This window comes from Oreochromis niloticus, linkage group LG12 (assembly GCF_001858045.2).
Source record: "Oreochromis niloticus isolate F11D_XX linkage group LG12, O_niloticus_UMD_NMBU, whole genome shotgun sequence".
In the NCBI taxonomy this organism is placed as follows: Eukaryota; Metazoa; Chordata; class Actinopteri; order Cichliformes; family Cichlidae; genus Oreochromis; species Oreochromis niloticus.
In genome coordinates this window covers 30,440,175-30,461,812 of record NC_031977.2, presented here as the reverse complement: position 1 = coordinate 30,461,812, position 21,638 = coordinate 30,440,175, and the positions used below count along the sequence as shown (strand labels likewise).

At 39.3% G+C, this 21,638-nt stretch overlaps 3 protein-coding genes across 3 annotated transcripts in view; 1 reads left to right on the top strand and 2 right to left on the bottom strand.

Annotated features, from left to right (window-relative positions):
* Positions 1–282: 282 nt before the first annotated feature.
* On the top strand, positions 283–5,268 carry si:dkey-1k23.3 (heat shock protein beta-1). The gene is made up of 4 exons (XM_003454146.5): positions 283–2,205; positions 2,589–2,652; positions 2,881–3,001; positions 3,469–5,268. The coding sequence occupies exons 1-4, from the start codon at positions 1,851–1,853 to the stop codon at positions 3,955–3,957; spliced, it is 1,029 nt and encodes a 342-aa protein (XP_003454194.1). The 5' UTR covers positions 283–1,850; the 3' UTR covers positions 3,958–5,268.
* hspb8 (heat shock protein b8) lies at positions 4,878–16,953 on the bottom strand. Its single transcript, XM_003454160.5, is given in 4 exon segments — positions 4,878–5,865; positions 12,601–12,664; positions 16,281–16,454; positions 16,457–16,953. Coding segments are annotated over 4 exon segments (681 nt in total). The 5' UTR covers positions 16,725–16,953; the 3' UTR covers positions 4,878–5,690.
* Positions 16,772–21,638, bottom strand: part of srrm4 (serine/arginine repetitive matrix 4) — a 67,134-nt gene continuing 62,267 nt past the window's right edge. Inside the window, exon 13 of the mRNA XM_005473624.4 lies at positions 16,772–20,910. Within this exon, the coding sequence (XP_005473681.1) occupies positions 20,640–20,910 (271 nt within the window). The 3' untranslated portion in view covers positions 16,772–20,639. The remainder of the gene's footprint in view (positions 20,911–21,638) is intronic.

Here is a 21,638-nt window from a genome sequence, read left to right as displayed (position 1 = left end):
GGTATACAGTACACGCCATGAAAAGGACATATTATTCACAGATTGCTGTCAATTTACTGACTGTAAATACTTCTGCTTTCTTTGTTTTTATTTTTTTTGTCGAAGACTCCTTTAGGGAACCACCACTCAGTTTTGTGATTATACTGGCTGTAGTGATCAAGACGCTTGAGATGAGTTTTTATTAAATCAGCCCTCTGAATGAGATCACTCAACATTAATTAACCAGAATGTGGTTGGGAAATCAGAACAATCAGGTCATTAACCTACCTTTTTATATCTTATATCTTCCATATTGACAGCTCTTTAGTTTAACCTTGAATCTTAACATGCTGAATATAAAAGATTACACCCTTCCCCTGAGTCCAATTATTTATTTCAGACATATACAAACAAAAAAAGGTTGGAAAACAGAGAAGACATGAACAGGAGCCACTTGAACCTCTGCCACTAATTAACAACCAGAGGAAGCGGAGAGGAGGAAGTAATCAGGAAAATTAGCTGCTGGTGTTTTGCTGGAACCTGCTTGGCTAGCAAGTGTTTATGTACAGCTGCAAGCCCACATATTGGCTGATAATATATTAGTCCAGGAAAGAAAAAGAAAACCTGACATATGCACAAAAAGGCAGACGCACTGTCACAAACAAAAAATCTCACGAATGATTATATAATTTGGTATATTGCTGTTAAATGTTTTCTTTAAACAAACGCAACGGAACCTCCCTTAAATAATACCCACAAAAAATAAATATATAAATATAATTCTAACAAGTCCTAAAAATTGTAGTCACCCTGCTTTGTTCTTTCCACACAACTGTTAAATTTCTCATCACTCTCACCCCAGCTAGTTTAACGAATAGTACGAACACCCTATTGCACTATCAGTCTGTGTGTCCTTCTTTCAGCAGAGATGGAAATCTTTAATGATGTTTGAAACAAAGGAACCAATTTTTCAGGCAACTCCAGCAGCAGCAGGCAAGAATCCCAATTTAACCTCTCACAGCGTATCCCGCAGACAGAATCTGTGGGTGAGGCATCACACGAAGTGTCAGAAACATCTGTTCAATCTGCTTTGTGGTCCAGTGGACATTATGCCAAGATCTCAGGGCACACAGCTCTAAAAATGAAGCAGTGATGTGTCTGTCACACTTGATAAAAGCGGGAACAATGATAATCATGCTGAAAGTGGTGGGGAAAAGAAAAATGGAATGAAAAGGAGCTTTGTAAACTGGATACACACACACACACACACACATGCCACTGAAACATTTAAAATAACAGCAAAAAAGAGCATTTTTGTCTTCTTCTGTGTCTTCTCAGCAAGACAAACTGTTATCACTGTGTGTCCTTCGAGGGTAGAAATACAGGGGAAGTATGACTGGCTGAGGAGTCCAGTCACTGCTGACAAAATAGAGTTCACAACGATGTGAGAGGAACAGTCTTCAGGCGACACATGTAACGTTTCAAACACAAACCAGCCAAAGCCCGCTTCTGCCTATTTGCCATCCTGCCTATAAAAGTTATAAATATAACTAATTAGTCTGCGGCCTTGTTCAGGCCAGCAAAAGGTAGCAGCCACGTCCTCACATGCATCACCCCATGCCGATGCAGCCTTCTCATGGGATCACATGAGTGCTTAATAAGTGCTAAAATGGACAGGAGCACTATATAAACCCCCTCTGAGTTTTCTCTGTCTCATCACACTTTGCTTTTATCCTTTCCTTGTCCTTTAAGTAGATTTTAATTGCTGGAATTTCACTGATTTAGCCTCAAGAGTTCATAATTTACCGGCTTACTATCATCAGAAGAAGTCTGCTGTGTCCTTTTTAAAATCTTCTTTGATTTCTCAAAATATGAGCGAACAGGCCAAAACAGACACATCGTGTGGGGAGTACAGCAGGGGTGCCCCTTGGTACCCCTTGAGAAAGTGGTGGCATTTGAGCCAGCTTTTCAGTCAGGATGCTGGCCTGCCATCTTTCCTGGAGTCAGGGGATGCTCGCTGGATGGATGTGGACTGGTTGCAGAGGAGTTTGGCAGCCTGCTCCTGGCCAGGGTACATACCCGCTCCGCTGTTTGTGCCCTACATCTCTGGGTCGATGCATCATCCAAGCCAGACGATTAGTAAGTGGAGGGTCATCATGGATGTGGCTCACTTCACCCCCTCAGAGATTTCTCTCAGCATCAGAGATGGATTCCTGGAAGTCAGAGGTATAGAACATTGGCTTACATCTCTGTTAATTAAACAGCTTGAAGAGTTCACTTTATTAACATTGCTAATTACTTTTACACACAGGATAGTCTCGGGTCTTAATGAAGTATTAAAGATCTTATCTAGCTATCAAATATTATCTCAAAGAGTTATTTAAAAAAACCTTTCTTATAGTTCACAGGGAAAAAAAACTTAAAATGAAACGCTGATGTAAAAAAGCTGAATGTAACAAAATTAGAAAGCTGCTTAAATAATGTGCTTGGGGAAATTAAAATCACTGCTCTGTGGCAGAAATTAATTTCCGTGTTGAGTGTTTCTCTATGTTGCTTGATTCCTCTGTGTGTCCTCGCATTCTTCCCCATAAATGGTAATCCGTCCCCAGGGAAGCACGAGGAGAGGCCAGACGAGCATGGATTCATTGCCAGATGTTTTACAAGGAAGTACAGGTATGCAAAGTAAACACTGACAATAACCTGCAGATGATGAAATATGCACAGTTTAAGCCATTTTAAACATTAGTCAGCAGCCAAGCATGCAGCACTGATGGTATTTTTTCAACAGTATTCAATCTCTCAAATGTTTGCTGGACTAAACAATTAGATATTAGGTACATCTGTTTCAGTATTTACGCTTTGTATGTCATGCCACTGTAAACCTGGTTGTGTCATTATCAGGCTCCCAGTGGAGATGGATGCTACCAAAATCACATCCACATTTTCTGTAGATGGTTTCCTGAGCGTGGAAGCTCCAGTTCCCGAAACCTCTGTCCCTGCTACAATCCCCATTCCCATAAAGGTGCTAGTAACTTTAAAGTTGGTTCACATTTAAAGAAATATTATACATTTTGATAACTTGCCAAGGGGTTGAAGAAAAGATCAGTACCACTGACATATTTGTCTGGCACATGTAATTCACAATGCTAGAGCGAGTGGGTGGCTTACTCAGATTAGGATGCAGACAGATATGTAGAAATTCAACATTTCAGGAATTATCTGATGTACTATTTTTTTGTAGAAGAGCCACAAAACATGACTAAAATCAACAGTACAATATTTACACGCAGACATCAGAGAGGTATTGATCTTTTCCATTCGCTCCTGGGAAACAGTTCCTTTAAATTTTTATTTTTATAGACAGTTTTTTATAGACTGTTTCCTTACAATCTTTTCATATTGTGTCCAGTTTAATATCTGTCTTGATTTTGCTGGTATTTAGTTTTAGTTTTTTTTTTTTTTTTTTAACATATTTATGCATAAATGCAGGTGATAGTAGAGGATAATGGAGAACCAGAGGTAAAAGATGAGAAAGAAGAAGAGAGCGGGAGAGCACCAGACCACCCAGAGTTTGCTTCCTCAGAGGATCACGGGGAAGGCTCTTCATTAGAAGTCCATAGAGATCAGGCCCAACCTGAAGGTGCCACAGTCGGGCTTCAGCAGCATGATGAGAGGACGGAAACAGAGGAGGAGACCCATGAAAAGCCAGCTGGAGAGTCCCCCCCCTCAGTGCCTGCAGGTGACGAAAGCACAGACGGCCTTCGAGATTCTTCTACAAAGCCAGAAGCAGCGGAAAGCCAAGAAGGCCCAGACGCAGACACATCCAGACAGCCAGAACTCCAAAGGCCAGTTGTGGATGAAGAGCTCCAGGTGATGGAGAGCTCACGGGAGGCTGTTGAGGACATAACTCAGCCTGGGGAACAGGTCCAGAGCCAGGAATTGGAAGCAGCAAATATACAGCAAGAGATCACCGAATAAAAACAATATAATGGTGATAAAGTAATGAAACAGCCAGCACTGCTCGCCTTGCTTAGTCTCACAGATGCATTGTAGTCATTAGATGTAACAGCCTCGCTATCGGTGGAGCTCCAATAAAGCACTAGCATGTGAAAACAATAAATAATATGTTGTGTGTCATGTTATTAATGTCTTAATGGTTTTATGTTCTCACAATTATAAAATGTGTTGTTATGTGTGATTTTGAAACTGTTTATGAGCAACAAGGAATCACATTTGTAAGAATCATATTCACAATTACCTCTGAAACTATGTTATCAAGCTGTTTCAGCAAAGTGGTTTTGACACTAATCAGGTGCTATATGTTTGCACAGCTGTGCATTAGTCAGTTCAACGTGAATTACTTGCCTAAGGAAAAAAAACAAAAACTGGTGTGACTCCAGTATTGCTGCTGCCATGGCAACAGCATAATTGAAGTCCATGATTATAATACCAATAAATGCAACACTTCATGTGAGCTTACACATCGCACACAGCGGTGACTTTGGAAAGCCGAAACAGTCCGAGCCTTTTGTTGTTTCCACCGTGTGACTCCAGATTGGAAACTTTTTCAATTCAAACCGATCATCCCTCTTGATTCCAGTGCACAGGGAAGATTACAGTATTTTGCATCACACAACGGGCAATGGAACGGCCCCAGTCTTTTTTTTTTTTTTACACTCGCATTCAAAAGCTCTGGCAGGGCTGCCTCAATGAGTTCAGCCCATTCTGCAGCACACAGCGATGCCAGTCTCACCCAGCACTAAGCCCTCCGCTAATCTGCTGCCCAATTCCTTCTTTTATCCAACAATAACACCACAGGCTCTCTGGAGCCCTGGAACGGGTCCCCCGAGTGGCACAGTTCTCAATGTAAGACACAGATGTTAAGACACACTGGGCGATTGGCTGGACATGTTTATTGCATCAGTCAATACAAAGACATCAACAGAAAAGAAGGGAGTCTGTCCTCTCCAACAATCATGCAGCCATCATCCTTAATGCTCAAATAGAAAAGAAAATTTCAAACCATATTGCAAAATGCAGAACATTTCAGATTAAGATTTATAATGAATTGGCACTATTATATTTACAATACACTGTGAAAGAATATTATATATTGTGTGCATTAATGCAGAAAATTCACCCTCTGGTTACATAGAAATATAATATTACCTTTATTTCTTGTCAATTTCAATGACATCATGTTAAATAAAAAAAACCTGTAGAAACTGAAGGAAGTACAGGCAAACAAAAGAACAAAAATATATGCTGGAAAGGCTGCTACACTTAAAACTTCACTTTTATATGATTTTCTTTCATTCTAAAGTGTTAGAAATTGAATTGAGCCAGACAGAAAGGAAATCAAAAAGCAGTCGTATTTGGCCTTCTACAATTTTTATTAAAAACTCTCTGCCATGGGCAAAATTTTTATCTGAAAAGAAACAGTCAAATTATTTGATAATTACACCTGTTAATTACTTTAAAAAAGGGACTATTGGACTATTCTGGAAAATTCAGAAGTATCTGTTTGTTAATGGGAAAATGAAGCTTTTCATCATTGTCTGAGCTTGTAAAAATAGATTTTCCAACAGAAAAAACAAATGCCTGGTTTAACTTTAATCTGGACATCAAATACCTCCAGGTGTCAAACAACATGAAGCTAGAGGCAACACATTTCACATCAAACTGGTAACTGATTGTGCAGAATGATGTGTTTAGACCATAGGAGCCTCCTGGGGCTTGGAGGCTTCCACCTCCTGCTTTTCACCACTTTGGGAGCCCTCGTTGCTGAAAAGGTAATATGGAGGTGTCTGCCGAGCTTCGATGATGAGGACACCCTCAGGGGACAAAGAGGCGAAGACTGTCAGGGGATCCACGTCTGTGGGGATCCTGATCAGACACAAGAGAAGTGAAGAAAAAATATAGTTTGATTGTTTTAATGTAAGTCATTAGAAGACGTTTACTTGGTCAGGATCATCTTTACGCTGTTGTGTGTGTTCAGTGTGTTTTTAAGTGTGTGTCGGAGAAAACTGAGGCGAGCAGTGATGAGAAACAACCTAGAGAAAGAGTTCAATTCCTCCTTGGAGGTCATGCAAAACTCTAATGTGAGATTTCCTTGTGTAAGAACGAGTAGTGTTGAATGCTGGAGGTTTTTATTGATAATTAATCAAAACTCCGAAACAACCCTCAGTCGAATTATTTTGGTACTTTATATCTAGGTGAGACAAAAAATACGTAAAATGAGTCGCCCTATGCACCTTGGGTAGCTTTATTCTAACTCACAAAAAGAAACAGGAGAAATCTCCCTTCAAAAATAAGATATTCTTCAAAAATCCCCCATCTCTGTCACAGAGAGGAAAACAAACACACACACACTCGATCCAGGTGTAGCGCTCCCCAAAACGAAGCTTCATATCAGTTAATGAGACTGCCTTACTCGAGTATGTCTGCAGAATTTTAAAACCTGTAAATTTCTGACTGTGTATACTTTCCAAATCTGCAGCTCACATCCAGGTAACAGCTGATTTTGTGTCAAGCATTTTTTTCTCCTGGCTGTTTGCTTTATTTTTTGACACCTCTCATACAGAAAATGTTAGATTTTCCAAAGCAGAGTGGGATAATTGGCTTCCAAAACCTGCAGGAGGATAGAAAGTGTTGAGGGGAAAATAAGCCAGAGTTACTATGTGCAAGGATGTCATTGTTTAAAACTTCATATTCATGTAGAATGATAGCATTCTCAAATCAGCTTAAAACAACAGATTCACGCTTGGTAGGTAAGTTATTTAAATTCTATTGTAAAGAAAAAAGAAAACAGGCAGCTCATTTTTGACTGAAGGTACTCTGAAAACTGGGGGGTGGGGGTGATCTCTGTTCTTTGTCAGTGTGGCCAAATATGGTTATTGGAGGGTTTCTGTGCGAGCAGCCAAGTGTTTCAGGGAGTTAATATAAACACAAGACTGGTATGTTCAGAGGATGAGACTTGTGGTCCTCCCCTCCATTTAATTAGAGAGGACCCTCCACTGACTTACCACTCCACTGTGAAATACAAGTCAGAATACACTCAGGAACCTCACAGACGCACACAGGCTGAGAGGTCAAGTCACATCTATTTATATACGCAGCTCAGTGTGTCACTGAGCTTTAAAATTACCTTTTAATAACAACTCTCAAGCTTGAGCTCACTAACCCACAAGTAGCAACACCAGAAACCACAAATGAGACCAGGCACCAAAACACAAAAATCCAGGGTTGGCAATAGAAAAATGGAACTGAAGAATATAAGCAGAAAATAACATACAGTATCCTATGGTGGAATTATACTAAATCCAATTTAGATTTAGAAGACAAACAATAGGTATAAAGAGATAAAAGTGCAAGGGGAAAGAGAATGTGGAGTCAGCGGGGACAGCAAACAGAGACTCAGAGGTTTAAAGACAAACAGAACTTATGTTGCATGCTGTGTGTATACTGGATGATATCAACACTCGTGTCAAACATTTTCATTCAGCATATTGTTAAAAAAAGTGGATCTTGGACCTGTCAGCTCCCTCTAATTCAGGTAATAATTCAAAAAGTATTTCAGAAAGGTTTGTGTAAGCCAGTATTAAGTGTGTAACCTTGAATAATTTTAATAATTTTAAATGTATCTGTGCCCCTTCTGACAAAGTCAAATAACTCAGCTGGTCCATTACGTGGGACTCCAGCAGAAACCTTATCTTTCCAGCTCGGGGAGTTTATTTAACTTTGGCAAGAGTACAGTTTATCTCAAGCATTGATTCTGTAAAGCTGCCAAAAAAACTAGGCAATATGCTTTCCCCCCTGCAGAGATTCTGAGACAGAGAGAGACGAGTGAGACCTGGCACAGTGAGCGTGGGTGTTCATGAGGTGTGTGTGTGTGTAGCACATATAACCCTTTCCTCCATCCCACACACTACACATTTCAGCTAAGTCAGCCTAGCAGTATTATTTGTCTTTTGAGAATAGAAGCAAACAGAAAAAAAGAGATTACTGAATAACAAAACATTCACAGACAAACAGAGCAAGGTTGTTGTTTTGCAGCGGAGCTACATGACCCAAGGTTCAAAAGTTATCTTTGTCCCCAGGGCTGATTTAACAACATTTTTAGTTAATAACTTACAAATTTCTCAGTTTGGAAAGCAGAAGAAGTCACCCTTCAGTTCTCAGTAAGCTTAAGCTAAGCTGTCTGGTCACTTATTTATCGAGAACATGCGTTATGTCCTATACTGTACCAACTTCTTGCATTTTTTCACCACAGCTGTCTCATTTACTAGTTTTTTTTGTTTCCAGTGTTTTGTGTCACAATTGAGGACCAAGAAGCAAAACTCCTGTAATCTTTGTATCTTTTCTTATTGTTACATCTGATGCTGTTCTGTTCTCCTTCCTTCTCGTTTTTGTTTCACAAGCCCAAGCAACAAGCAACTGTTCCTCAGTGTCACCTGATAAGCATTAAAAAAGCCAACCCTCCAACTATCTCAGCTTCCCTCAGCCAGCAGACTCTGTGGGGGTTTCGTCTCCCCACACTGAAGTATCTGTTCCTTCTAAATCCTTGTCTTAATAATTGTAAAACTTGGCTTAATTCATTTGCTACATCCTGAGGGTTGAAACAATACGCATACTCTTCTTTTTCTCTTGCCATTGGAGTCTAGCCCCTTGAATCAAACAGTGAAAAAGCTGTGCAATGTGACTGAGACCAATCCTCTGTTTTTTGTCTGCATCTCAAACACTCCAAAGTTAAAGGTGCATTTTTACAATTTCACAAGAAGATGGAATTTTTCTCTCTCAAAAAAGAGTTCAAAGCACACTATGATGTAAATTTCTACCATACTTGACTTTTGCCATTTTAATTTAATGGAAAATTCTTTTTTACAAGTCAAATTTTTTTCTAAATCTTTGTCAAAACTGGCACAGGTGGTCTTCAGACTAAGTCTCAGATGGAATTAGATTTTTTTGGGTATAGAAATTCGGGACAATAGAAATCAATGCCAAGTTTCTGCCAAACAGGAAGTGAGCCCATTGACATCTGGAATGTCTAGCCTTCCATGTATCCCATCCATGTAGTCCAAACTGCATGAATTCATGGCACAGTTTTATGGTAGCCCCAAAATCTTTCTGTCAGCTATATTATTATTATTTTGGGAAGAGCTAAACTGCTTCTTGGTGCAGTAGCCTTGGAGAAATTCCAAAGAATCTTTGAAGATGGTGGAAATTATTATTACAAAAGACTTCAGGTGTGAGATACATTTTTCTTGTAACAAAGCAAGATTTCTAAAAAACAAAACAAAAAAAACCAACAGTTTTTTTTTCTGAATTTTTCAAATTAGAGTGCAAACAGAAGCAGTGGGCAGATAAATATCTGCATTTTGTACCTTTATCTTACATTTAACAGAAAGAAAGCTTTAGTTACTACCTACTTTGCAGACAAGGATGTTAAATATAAAGAATAGTTACAATCGGCTTACCTGCTGTAAAATGCAGCATATAGGCTGCTGCAAATCATAATAATCCACATGAAAACTTTATTGCCACTGAACAGAGCATATGTACGAGAACAGCCAAAATAAAAAGGTTGTAGCACCTCAACTGACATCAACAACCAATCAAATCTCGAGACAGAAGAATGAAGACTAATAAAGGTATATCATATCATATCATATGTGTCTACCATGCTAACTCTCTCTCTTCTTCCTTTTCATTCTCATATAGCCCGTGTATTTGTGTATCCAGGACAGTTATTTATATTTGACCCATTGACACCACCAGTCACTCCTGTTCTCTGTATAGTCAGCCTGTCCCGTATATTCAGCGGAGGAGCCCAGGTCTGATCTGAAGGCATTCCAATTAAAAATATTGTGATATGAACAGTGAGGGGTTTGAGCACCTGCTTATTAATTAGCCAGTATGAAATTAGTAGAACTGGACTGACGTGCCAGTGAGATGGTGATTCGCACTGACGATTATCGCTTCCGTTTGAAGTCTTTCCACTGCCCAATTAAACGGGCAAAGGCTTAGAGGCAGGCAGCATGTGGAAACTATTGTGTTGCTCGTTTGGGTTGGATTAGTTACCATATGAATACTCTCTGTAAGAGACTCCTGCTTTGCACTAATGCTGCTTTGTCTATGTAAAACCTACTTTAGGATTCTAGTCATGTTTGGTGTTTTGACTGGAGAGTTCAACATGACATTTAAAACGAGGAATGCAGACTTGACCTTGTTTTTACAATCTTGACAGGTAAAACATTCACCTATACATGCAGGATGTTTTCATGTTGTTCAACAAGCGAATACATCATGTATCTACATACTCCTCCACTTATGAACTTCGTATAACATTGGTCGAGCATTTCTTCAGCTTATCTTAGCTCTCATTGATTAAAGGCTTTTTTCTCCATGATTCTCAAACTACATGAGGATCTCTGCTGTAATGGACTGTTTAATATGAAAACCATGCAAGGAAGCAAGCTAACTGTCATGTTCTCAACCATTTGTCCAATTTAGCTGTTATAGGCATGGGCGTGCTACACTTTGGACAGGTCGCCCATAACTGTATATACATACAGTGGTTCATTTTCAAATCTGTAATTAAAGAAAAGCTAGAAATAAAAGTGCAGAAGAGGGACAAAAGTGGCAAAGGAGACAGAAAGTTGGGAGAAAACTTTGGTATGAGCTAATATTTAATACTAAATTACCTTCTATCTCTTTTTTTCTATGAGCCAACTATGCGTTATCTTTCTGGCTGTAGTTTTGTGGTGTTTATAGAACAATGTTTCAATCCCAGTTGAAACCTGGCACAGTCAAGTAATACTGAGACGCTTTCCACAGATTTCTGTAGGAAAGGAGGTTTTATCTTTTTTCAGATATCAGCATTAGGGAGCTTCAGGGTCAGAAAACTGATGCATAATGTAGCTTGTGGCTTTAAAGAGCACCAGTTCTGCTTTTCTTTATTTTTATGTTCTGTACACTGTTACAATCTGAATGTTCTTATTAAACATATCCAAAGATGAGATTACAGGTAATCCCTAAGAAGAAAAAGCTCCAGCTTCAGACTGCTGTAAAGTCCTGGCTCTATTTGATGCAACACAAAAGATATCTGTAATAAATATTTATCTGAGGAATGCAGCTCTGACTGTGAGCACAGAAGCCCCACTCACCTCCTGTTCAATCCTGCAGTTAATGAGGGGCAGCCAATCAGAAGAAAAATGGCTTAAAGGCAGGCGACTTTAAAGGGAAAGGAACTTGTTTTAAACAGTAAACTGGGGGAGCGGCACTTACCCCCAGTAAATGGTAAATATCAAATGTGGAGTTTCTGTTTAATTATTTCCTGTTTTATTTTGTAATCATTGATACTTGTCTCTTGCTGTCACTTTTGCTTTCGCCCGTAGGTAGTATCCCTCCTTGTGTTAGTGTCACCTGTGCTGTATTTGTTATTTCCTTTATATTTTGAAATTTCTGGTTGCCAGTTAGTTCCACTCCCATGCTTTCTTCTGTTTCACACCCTTTTTGTGCCACGCATGTGTTCAGCTGGTAAATAGTCTCATCAGTGTGCATAAATGCAGATGAAGTTGTCAGATTGTTCCAGCTAATAGGTCTTAATTTTTAGTGTCTTAGTCTTCCTGATATTTTTCTTGTTTCTTTGTGCCCGGCCTTCTGGACTGTTTATTGGACTTTGACTTTTGACTGATCCCCTACAATACTGTTTGTCTTGCTGCCTGCTCCGTTTTGCACCATGCCTGCTTTTGGATGAAAGATTTGATTTTGGACTTTGGATTCTATCCTGGGCTCGGTTCCCCCTCACGTGAATTTGGAAATGAGTGTAACGTTTCATTCAAAACTATTAGATTTTTGTGCGTCCTTCTTGTGTTTGAGCTGTCAGCGGTTCATTCAAGGAGTGACTGTTACATGTAAATAAGTGAAAGTCAGAAAAAATTATTTTGTGTACAAGAGTTTTGTCAGTAACCAGTGGAGAAAATAATAGGATTTTGTCCACTGGTTACTGACCACCATATCTTTGCAATTGATTTGTTGTGTAAGTTTCATTTCAAGCTTATTTACACAATGCCAATCCACAACAACAGCTATTTCTTACATTATAACATAGAGAGCTTAATTTACACAGTAAAATGCAGAAAGGTACCATTAATTTTTCGCCATTGCAAAAACATCACTATGCTAATAATTCTATTTGTCCAAAGTCATTAAAGAAAATTGTCCCATATTCATAACAGCTGACAACAAACAGGTCTGCTGTTAAAATTGCACTGGGCTATATTAGTAAGTACAACGTCTAAAATGCAATGCATTTCACTTTCACATATTCTATAGTCATTATTTGTCGTGAAATATTACAAAATGCTTTTTATTTCCATTTTTTATTGCAATTTATAACTGAAAATCAGAAATCCATATCTCAAATTATTAGATTATTTTCTAAGACAAAAATCTGGGGTTCAGGTCAGGAGAGTTCTCTGCGTCATTACAATATTTACATTTTATGACATGCACTAGTATGTGGCTATATATTATGAAAACTGGAGCCTTTTTCATCCATTATGAGAACCAGCAAAGGAAAACAAAAAAATAATGGTGCAACTCAAGAATCATACTTACTGTATCTTCTTTGTGAAATTCTTTGTCACTATTCCACCTTCTTCCTGTTTCTCTTCGTGCTTTCCTGTTTGGAGAAAGGAGTGAACGCAACTTCAGAAATGATGTAGTTTGACATTGCACAATGATTAGGCAAGGTCATGCATTATAATTGTCTCTGTCACCAGTTCAAATGGACACAGCTCATAAAGAGTCCACCCATCACCTTTGACTTCTTAGATCTTTTGTATGGTGTAAATAAAAAAAGGTGTTGATATAACTGAGCTCAAAGCTTGGCACACATCATGCAGTTTTCCATTGCTCATTCCTTCCAGAATGTTTGCTTTGTGATTGCAATGAACTTGTTAACATGATTTCTCTTTCTTCCTCTTTCGCTGTTTCCTAAAATGACTCCCCAGCAGAGAGACTCGTGTTAGAGAGAACATATAAGCCTAAAAAGCACCTCTTCCATCTTCTCCTTCACTGTTTATGGCCAGTCTGTTTGTCAGCCTTAGTAAGCAGCTGCTCCTGGACTGCTAAATGTCAATGCCGCTGCCAGCAGCATGGCCTGCCCCACCCCTCGACCCCTTTGTATAAGACAGGCTCGACTATGTGCTACCCTATACCCCTGCAGTGACGTTTCTAGCTGCTCAAAGTGCTGGACTCCAGAGATCGAAGCTAGAACATGCTCTGGAGAGAAGTGAGCTACGATCACTAGTGATGTCATGGGATAATTATGAAAACTTCATCCTGACTTAAGAAGTACAACCGGTCCCCTGATTAAAGATTTAGTCAGGGGAGTAGTCCAACAAGGCCCTCATTTTTTGGTTTCTTACGACAGAGATTATAGATTCCAGATGTGTAATACATCATGTTCTTGGAGGAGAGTGGTGTTTTATGTAACGGATAAGATTTTCTGTCAATACAAATATCAAGAGCTTGGGTGTAGTTTTCTTATTTGCAGATAGAGGATACAGCTTTTTGTGCTACTTATGACGAAATTTCATGAAACATCTAATAAGATCTGATAAGAAAATGCCATTATACTTGGCCATTACTCAGTGCCATAACTTAGTAACACAAGGAGAAATTAAGGTAAACTTCAACTTGACTGGTTGGCAGACACACAAAATGCAGTAATTTAGACTTTTCTATGAGCTGGTTGCAGGAATTGACTGTGCTGAGGTAATTTTATTGTGTCAAGGTCAATGCATATTGTGTGTAGGTCAAGGGTAGCCAATCTAATCAAATGCAGAACAGACCACAGGTCACAGTACTAATTTACAGCTCTATTTAACAATGTTTCTCACATTATTCATTTCAGTCTCGGTTCTTCAGTATGTTTAGTGTATTTCTTGTTTACTTTAGGGAAAGACTACTTTTAAAGCTTTTACTCATATATTAAGTATTATATTAAGTATTATTGAGTATATACTCATATATTAATATTCCATTAGAGCAGATTTGATCAAAAATACTTTTTTCTGTGCCTTCCAAATCATGAAATATAAGCAAATGTCCATTGCATGGGTGATTTAAATTACTGCTGCATAATCTGTAAAAGCTAGAGCTGTGATTTCATAGCTCTTTGCAACATTAATTTTATTATACAGTAACTCACCCATTTAAATTGTAATAAGGCTTTTAGTTTGCAATATAAGAAGCACGGCCACTTTGACTGACAGGTGGAGCCTAACAAAGGCAACTGTAGCTAGGTGCTGTCTACTAGGCTTCAGCCAAGCCAATTCAAACCTTTTGTAGCATTTTTTATACAAGTATGAGAAAAATAATAAGCCTTGCTATGTGGCTACAGATGCTCTAAAAAGTCTGATTTATGGGTTTAGTGTGTGACATTTTTTTGTATGTTACTACTTGCATTAATGCAGAAAAACATCCTGCTAACAAAAACAGGCAAATTAGCAGATAAAATAAGGCTAACATAAAAAAAATGTTTATTATCTTAAATTGGGCAAAGCCTTTTAATAAGTTCTGCTTATTATGAATTAATTAATAATTATTAATACTAAGAATCTTTTACCAACTTAGTAGTCCAATCTATCATATAAGTACGGTCACTTACTTAAACGGCCACCAACAATAAAAATATCTGGATTAAATTATGGGACTTCACAAGCCAATGCTCATCTCTTTTCTCTTGAACTTCTCTTGAGCAACCAACAACAAGAAGATATAAATAGAAACTAATTTTAGGCATTTGAACAAAACACATGTGCTGACATTTTCTTGCAGGGGACACGCGATCTCTCCCTTATGTGTTGCATTTCAGGTTTCAGTGAATCTGATGGACTGCAAAGTTGCTTGGAGATACTTTTTCAGACCACCAGTGTGGGTCTCTAAGACCACATATTCTAATTTAACTCAAACATAAAAACCCCCAAAGATCTGCATTAACATGCAACCTCACTGTACTTTTTCAGGACTATATTTGTGCTCAGCTTGGCCTTCTTTTAATCTTTGCCTCCTCTTTCAGTAAACTTTGAATATGCTTACATGTTAAAAGACTAGTTCATTCATGTACTGAACACCTCTAACTTGCTTGTATTACATTCACAGTCACACTTCTTGATCACGATGAGTCACTGTGACAGACAGCCCCAACATGGCGCTGAGTGAATGACCCAACTGGCATACCAACAATGTGTTTAAAAAAAGCCTCGGAGCTGTGGGGCTGCTGTCCTCTGTGGCCTCCTCAGTCCTGGGTATCCCTGGAATTCAGCTGTCTCTTGAAACATTGAGTTAAGGAAGCAATTTGTAGAACTCACTCCAGTAATCAGTGACTGAGGAGGAACGTGACAACAACAGAGACACAACCTACCCGAGAACTGCGGGTAAAAGTGAGGCCCTATTTCCAGAACATTCTCTGTCTGGTGTTTAGTGACAGTGAGCAACTCTTCTTATTGTAAACAGAGACTGTTGTCACGGCCTTGCCTTAAATCTAAATTGAGCTCATGGGTGGCTGTGGGAGTGATTCTCCAAGAATCCAAAACAGGTGTCTGAGCTTGAGGATCTGCCTGCCTTGAAGTCCCAGTCCCCCAAATCTGTCCCACTCTTCCATATCGAGACTCATTAAATCTGAGGCCATATTATACCACTGAGGCTTTTTCACTGTACTGTGTCAGTCATGGTGCCAAAGTGAAAGATCAGATATTTCATGACCAGATTACAAAAAGGAATCAAACCCTGGAATGTTAAATTAGTAGATGAACACACCTGCATGCTTTTACTTCATTTTAAACATGCAAAAATGATTTGCTGTACCCTCAACTGTAAGCATCTTTTCAACACAAGAAACAAATTTTCTAATGGAAAAAACAAAATATTCTAAGACAGAGGGCATTACTTTAGGCTTCTGGTGGCAGGTGTACTTAAGAAGATATGAGCTTTCACAAGTACAAGGCACTCTATTTGCGACATTTATATTCAATAATAGGCTTTAAACATAACGTTTTGACCTGCTAATTCAAGTCTAAAGGAATTTAGAAGCATGTTATTAAATGTGTCATATAAATAGAACTGACTACCACAGTGATATACTGCATTTTGATATCAGTGTGTCATTGATGAGACATAACATTCACCAGAAGCTTTTTTTAAATGATTCATTTAAAGCTGTTATCCTCAGTGAACTTCTTCTTCCAGGAAAAGCGTCTACTTTTCATTTCTCCAAACATACTCCAACTCACCTGACACTTCTACAAATCCGTCTCTCGTTTTTACGTGCAACTCTTCTGGTTTGAAGCTGTGGACGTTCACGCAGACTTTCCAGGGTTCCCCACAGGTGGTGGTGGGTGAACTCCGGGAGGAGGGCTCGCCGTATCTGCTGGTATACAGCTGGGGGCTCCCGTGGACTGACGCGGGGGGAAACCTGTGCGTAAAGTGCTGCTAAAGGGCGAGGAGCTGAGACGCGTGCTTAGCCGGCCCGGACGAGCCCACCCCGGCCAGTCCATCGACAGATCATCGGGGAAAGGTGGCATCCCAAATTCATCTTCCATAAACCGAGACGCTAACTGATCCCTGAAAGGAGACTGGTCTCTGAATGGAGACTGATCAATGAATGGCGATTCTCCAAATGGATCTCTGGGAAACCTCTGTCGGTTTCCCATCGTGTAAAAGTCTCCCTCTGCCATATCCACTTGAGTTCAAATCCAGTAATGAAGTTCTGGTAATGAAGTTCTGGTGCAAAATGAAAAAATTAAAAATAAAAATTAAAAGTGACTTTCTCTATGAGGAAAACTTTATATCGTTTGGGTTAGGCACAACACCATTACTCAATAAGTCATCTGTTGATCCAACGACAAACTTCGAAGTGGTCTCCGAGTTTCTTGAACTCTAAATTGAACTGATCTCATTTCTTCTGGCGCTTGATTTTATACCTCCTAGCCGATGAGTCTGCACTGAGCAAGTGTCCGGAAAGTGCTGGGAGGATCTGGAGAAAGCGCGCTGTAAAAAATATCCATTAAAGTAGTAATACCAAATCTTAAAGTCACAAGACAAAAACACTGTAACAAAACACAATGATTTTCTATTCGCAATATTTATGCTTTTTAGAATTTTTTAGCATTCACTTACGCGTTCAGGCGTAAGTTAAGAAAATATGGCTTGTTGATGTGACGATTTTTTACAGTGGGCGCGCAACAGCTGATCAAGGCCAAGCCTACTCTTTACCAAACTAAGTTGCAGAGGCCACATGTCACTCATGCTGTTTGAGCTCCCTGGTGACTCACAGACTTTTTAATAGAAAGTAACGCAGAGCTTCGCGTCAAACGCACTGATGTCACGGTACGAATAAAACAAAACAGCTAAGCGCTCAACTTGTGATTATGAAATCTGTTTACTGATCCGAGCGAATTGATTTTTTTTTCTTTTTGAACGTAAAACAAGACTGCAATCATCACCATTCAGAACACCATTTTATATAGCTAACACACAGTCAAAAGGAAATTTCATGGGGTCATAGAGGGGGCGATTCAATTTCAAGGTGACATTACAATGTAGAGTTCACACTGACGCAAGATAAAACGTGACAGTATGAAAAATATGCTTTTTCGGTATGCTCGTTCATGTGGAAAACGGGGAGAATATGCATAATTTTACACTAACATAGAATCACTATTGCTATATGAGCTTGTTATTGGAATTCTTAAAATAGCAAAAGACATGATCAAAGGGACCTTAAGCACAAAGACAGCTAGAGTCTGTTGACTGATGCATATCGTCTTCTTTTTCCTCTTAAACTGGTTGATACATTTTATCCATAACATCCAAGGAGGCTCCAATCACATTCTCCAAATGAAATAGTCACACCCTTTGTATAATTTATACAATGCAGATGCATATTTACACCACATATACAAAATAATTTTGCACAAGAACTGATGTAAACTTTACATTGAGAAATGGAGGGCGGGGGGCGGGGGGCATTGCCCTGGGTGCCCATCTAGAAAAATCTGTCAACTTGACTGCACAAATCTTCCCATGGCTCCAGTCAACACTGCTTGTCACGAGTCATCATCAGTTTATAGTTTATGAATGAGTTCTGTGCCAAGTTCCTTCCTCTTCCTGCGTCATATTTCCCTCATTCCTCCAATTTAGATGACATTCAGGGAAATAAGCTGAGAGTATTGAGTGCATAGAGAGCAGTCTGTCAGGCCTGGAGCAGTTACGCAGACAGGATGATGGATTTGAAATGATCGAGAAATATAACTCTTAATTATAAGCCAAGGCAGCTTCAAACTTTTTTTTTTTGCAGATTGAAACTATAGAGTTGGATCACCCTCAAAATTAACTTTGAAGAAATCGTTTGATATCTTAGGAGATGCACACGCGAAATGAGAACATTACCACGCTCATGTCTGTGACATACTGATCAGCTGCTGGTTAGCAGGAAATAGGTATGTGTCTCTATCCAAAAGTAACACATTCCACCTACTAGCTTTAATACCCACTAATTAACAGTTTTCTTTGTTTTGCAGTAACCTTGGAGTGCATAGCTTTACTTCAGTCAGGCCACAGACTCAAGCTCAGACACAATCCCAGCAAATGCACTGATCTCTTTGCTCCCAGGTCAGCCTTATCTGACACCTTTCAACACACCCACTTAGCTTACAATATGTTTAACTTGTTTTAGTCTGTGCACAGTTGCTGTACACCTGCAAGCTACTTTGCAACCCACCCTAGCTCCTCCTCTCGTGCTGTTTCTGGCTAATCAGTGTCACCCCTAATGTCAACCCTGTTCTGCTTCTGGTCCCATCTTTTTCTGTTTTGACACGAAAAGGCAGCGAGTTCCCAGAACAGAGTCATGCCAAGAAATATAAATTACTGCAGATGGAAATTTTCTTTTGATCATTTACTAGTTTTAAAATATTTGTCTTACTGTATAAAATGTAAGTTGGTAATTATCAGGCTTCAAACATGGTGGAAGATTTGTTACCTTTTGTTAGTTTGGCTAGTTGCTGCTCCTTCTTTCCAGTGTTAATAAGTTAGGCTATCTTCTAGCTGTGGTGTTATATTTAGGAAACAGACTTGAGCATGGTATTGATCTTTAAACTCTTGACAAGAAAGCAGATGAGCATATTTTACAAAAATGTCTTACTTGTGCTTTAAAAACACACAAAAGATAAAAAGCTTAGACAGTGAGGATGATTTTCCACCATTTTCTGCAGTTTTTCATCCAGTCTGTGTTGAACAATATGTATGAGCTGGATTATAATTTACAACAAAATCAGTTACAGCAGTGTCATAAAAACTACAAAGTGACAGTGTTGCATAGAAAGACTGACTACTACTGAGAGTTAAAATGAAACAATAAATATTAGTCGAGTAATAAATATGTATAGTGCTGCACAACTCAAAACTAGACCTTCTGCTGAGTAACAACTCAGAAATAAAATGGTTTATGGGTTTTATTCCAGTGGTGCAGCAAGACCACAATTTTCCAAATAAACGGGGAATGTGTGCTGTTCATAAATTTAGACTAATTTTCAGCAAAGTACAGCTTTTTTCTGCACCTAATTTAAAAAAAACAACCTAGCAAATAAAGTCAGAGACTATTCCCTACATGAACATAGCTACAAATGTGATCTGCTTTGGAGCACAAAAAAAGTTCATCATCTTATCTTTAAAACACCCTTTTCTCAAAACAAATTCATCAGATGTTTTGTCAAAAGAATCTCCCCTTGTTTCGATCGCTCTCTGTTATACTACATGGACTGACATTTCAATTGTTTTCCTCTTGATCAGAGGATGAATTAATTTGACATTTGAGCTGACAGCCAGTTTGCTTGCTGTCAGGAGGGGGAAACATGTTTGTCCTCCACCTTGTGAAGTGTTGAGATCAGAGCGACAAACCCTCTCTTTATTCCTGATAACGATCCCTGTGAAATCATTTGTAAGTGGATCAAACGGCTCAAATGTTACCTCTATGCTTCATCTATTAGTGCAAAAACTAGGACACAGGTATGCTAAATGCTTGATGTCATGTTAAACATTAGTTACATGTTAACCATATGCACTGTGCACTTGCATATGGCTAAAACATATATTGCAATTCAAAATCAAAATGGGAATGAGGTAATTTCAGTGCTTGTTGAACCCATTACTAAGCTGCATTATGTGCCGTAAATTATGAAATAAATAACAGCCTGTTAAAGCATTTGCAGAAATAAATTAAAGTGAAATGTACAGACATCTGTACAGAAATATATAGAACAGGGATGGTAGGTGACTAAATTCAGTAATAATGTTTCTTATATGCAGTTTGTATTGTAAATATCTAGGAGATGAACAGTCTCAGGCCATTATGAGTGCAGATGCAAAGGATGCAATACAAAAACAAAAGAGACAAAAAGACATTCAGTCTCCTAGCTGTCTGTGGGCAGAGTGAACATGACTGCCTCAATGGTGGTTGGACCACTGCTAGGACATTTCCACTCAAGCAACAAAGCTGAGCACTGAGACACACACAGTTGATTGCACTGACAGCCGCTGTCCTCGTTCTCATCGGGAACCACAACTGCAGATTTGGTCTCCTAATGTTGAGAAACCTAGCGCCTGGTTTTGTTCCGTTTGTTCAACGAACCGCGGCTCCGGCTGCGACTGCGGCTCCCAAAGACTGAGTTCCACGATGAACTGCGGCTGTAGCTCCGGTAGGAGGAGTAGCTGTGGCTCTGGCTCCTGCTCCTGCTGCGGCTGATGCTGTACAGAGGGCTGCGGCTGCGACTGCGAGTGAAGAGGCTGCTCCAGGATGACACGCTGGTGCACCGACTGCTAGAGGATGGGCTTGGTCGGAAGTAAGGAATGGGTCGCTTCCTGGCACTAATGAGAGCCAAAAATATAAGTGATGTAACAGGGTAAACATAACATGCATCGTGTCTCTTTAATCTCCCAACAATCTCCCAACTTCACTAACCCCCCTCGGAGACATTCATACTGGCAGACTTCAGCAGAAAGCCAGTATCATCATCAAGGACCCCTCCCCTTGCACCCTGGACATTCACTTTTTTCCCCCCCTTCCCTCTGGTAAATGCTACAGCTCCATCAGGTCAAAGACAAACAGACTGAATAGAAGCTTCTACCCACAGGCTGCCAAACATGCGCTACCTCCACCCTGATTGAAGGTTAACTGTGCTGTTAACACTCATGGACACTTGCACTGTACTTATCTATAAACAGTATTCATTACAGCATTTATTTATAAACAGTACTCATTACAGTATAATACAACCAACATTCCTACCTCTATTTATATAACTGTACAGTAGCAACCAGCATTCCTACCCCTGTGCAATACCACCAATCACATCGCACCTTATACTGCACTGATCCTACTCCTTACACTGCACCTGTAGATATATTTATATATTTTATTTCTGTATATGATGTGTGCATTACCTCTTAAACTTATTTTTGTCTTTATTTATCTCATTCTCCTATCCAAAGAATCTTGAATGTAAAAACCTGCAGCTGCAAACGGAGAGATGCCAAACTGTGTTTCATTGTTCTGGTAACAGTGACAATGAAGATCTATCTTATCTTATCTCATC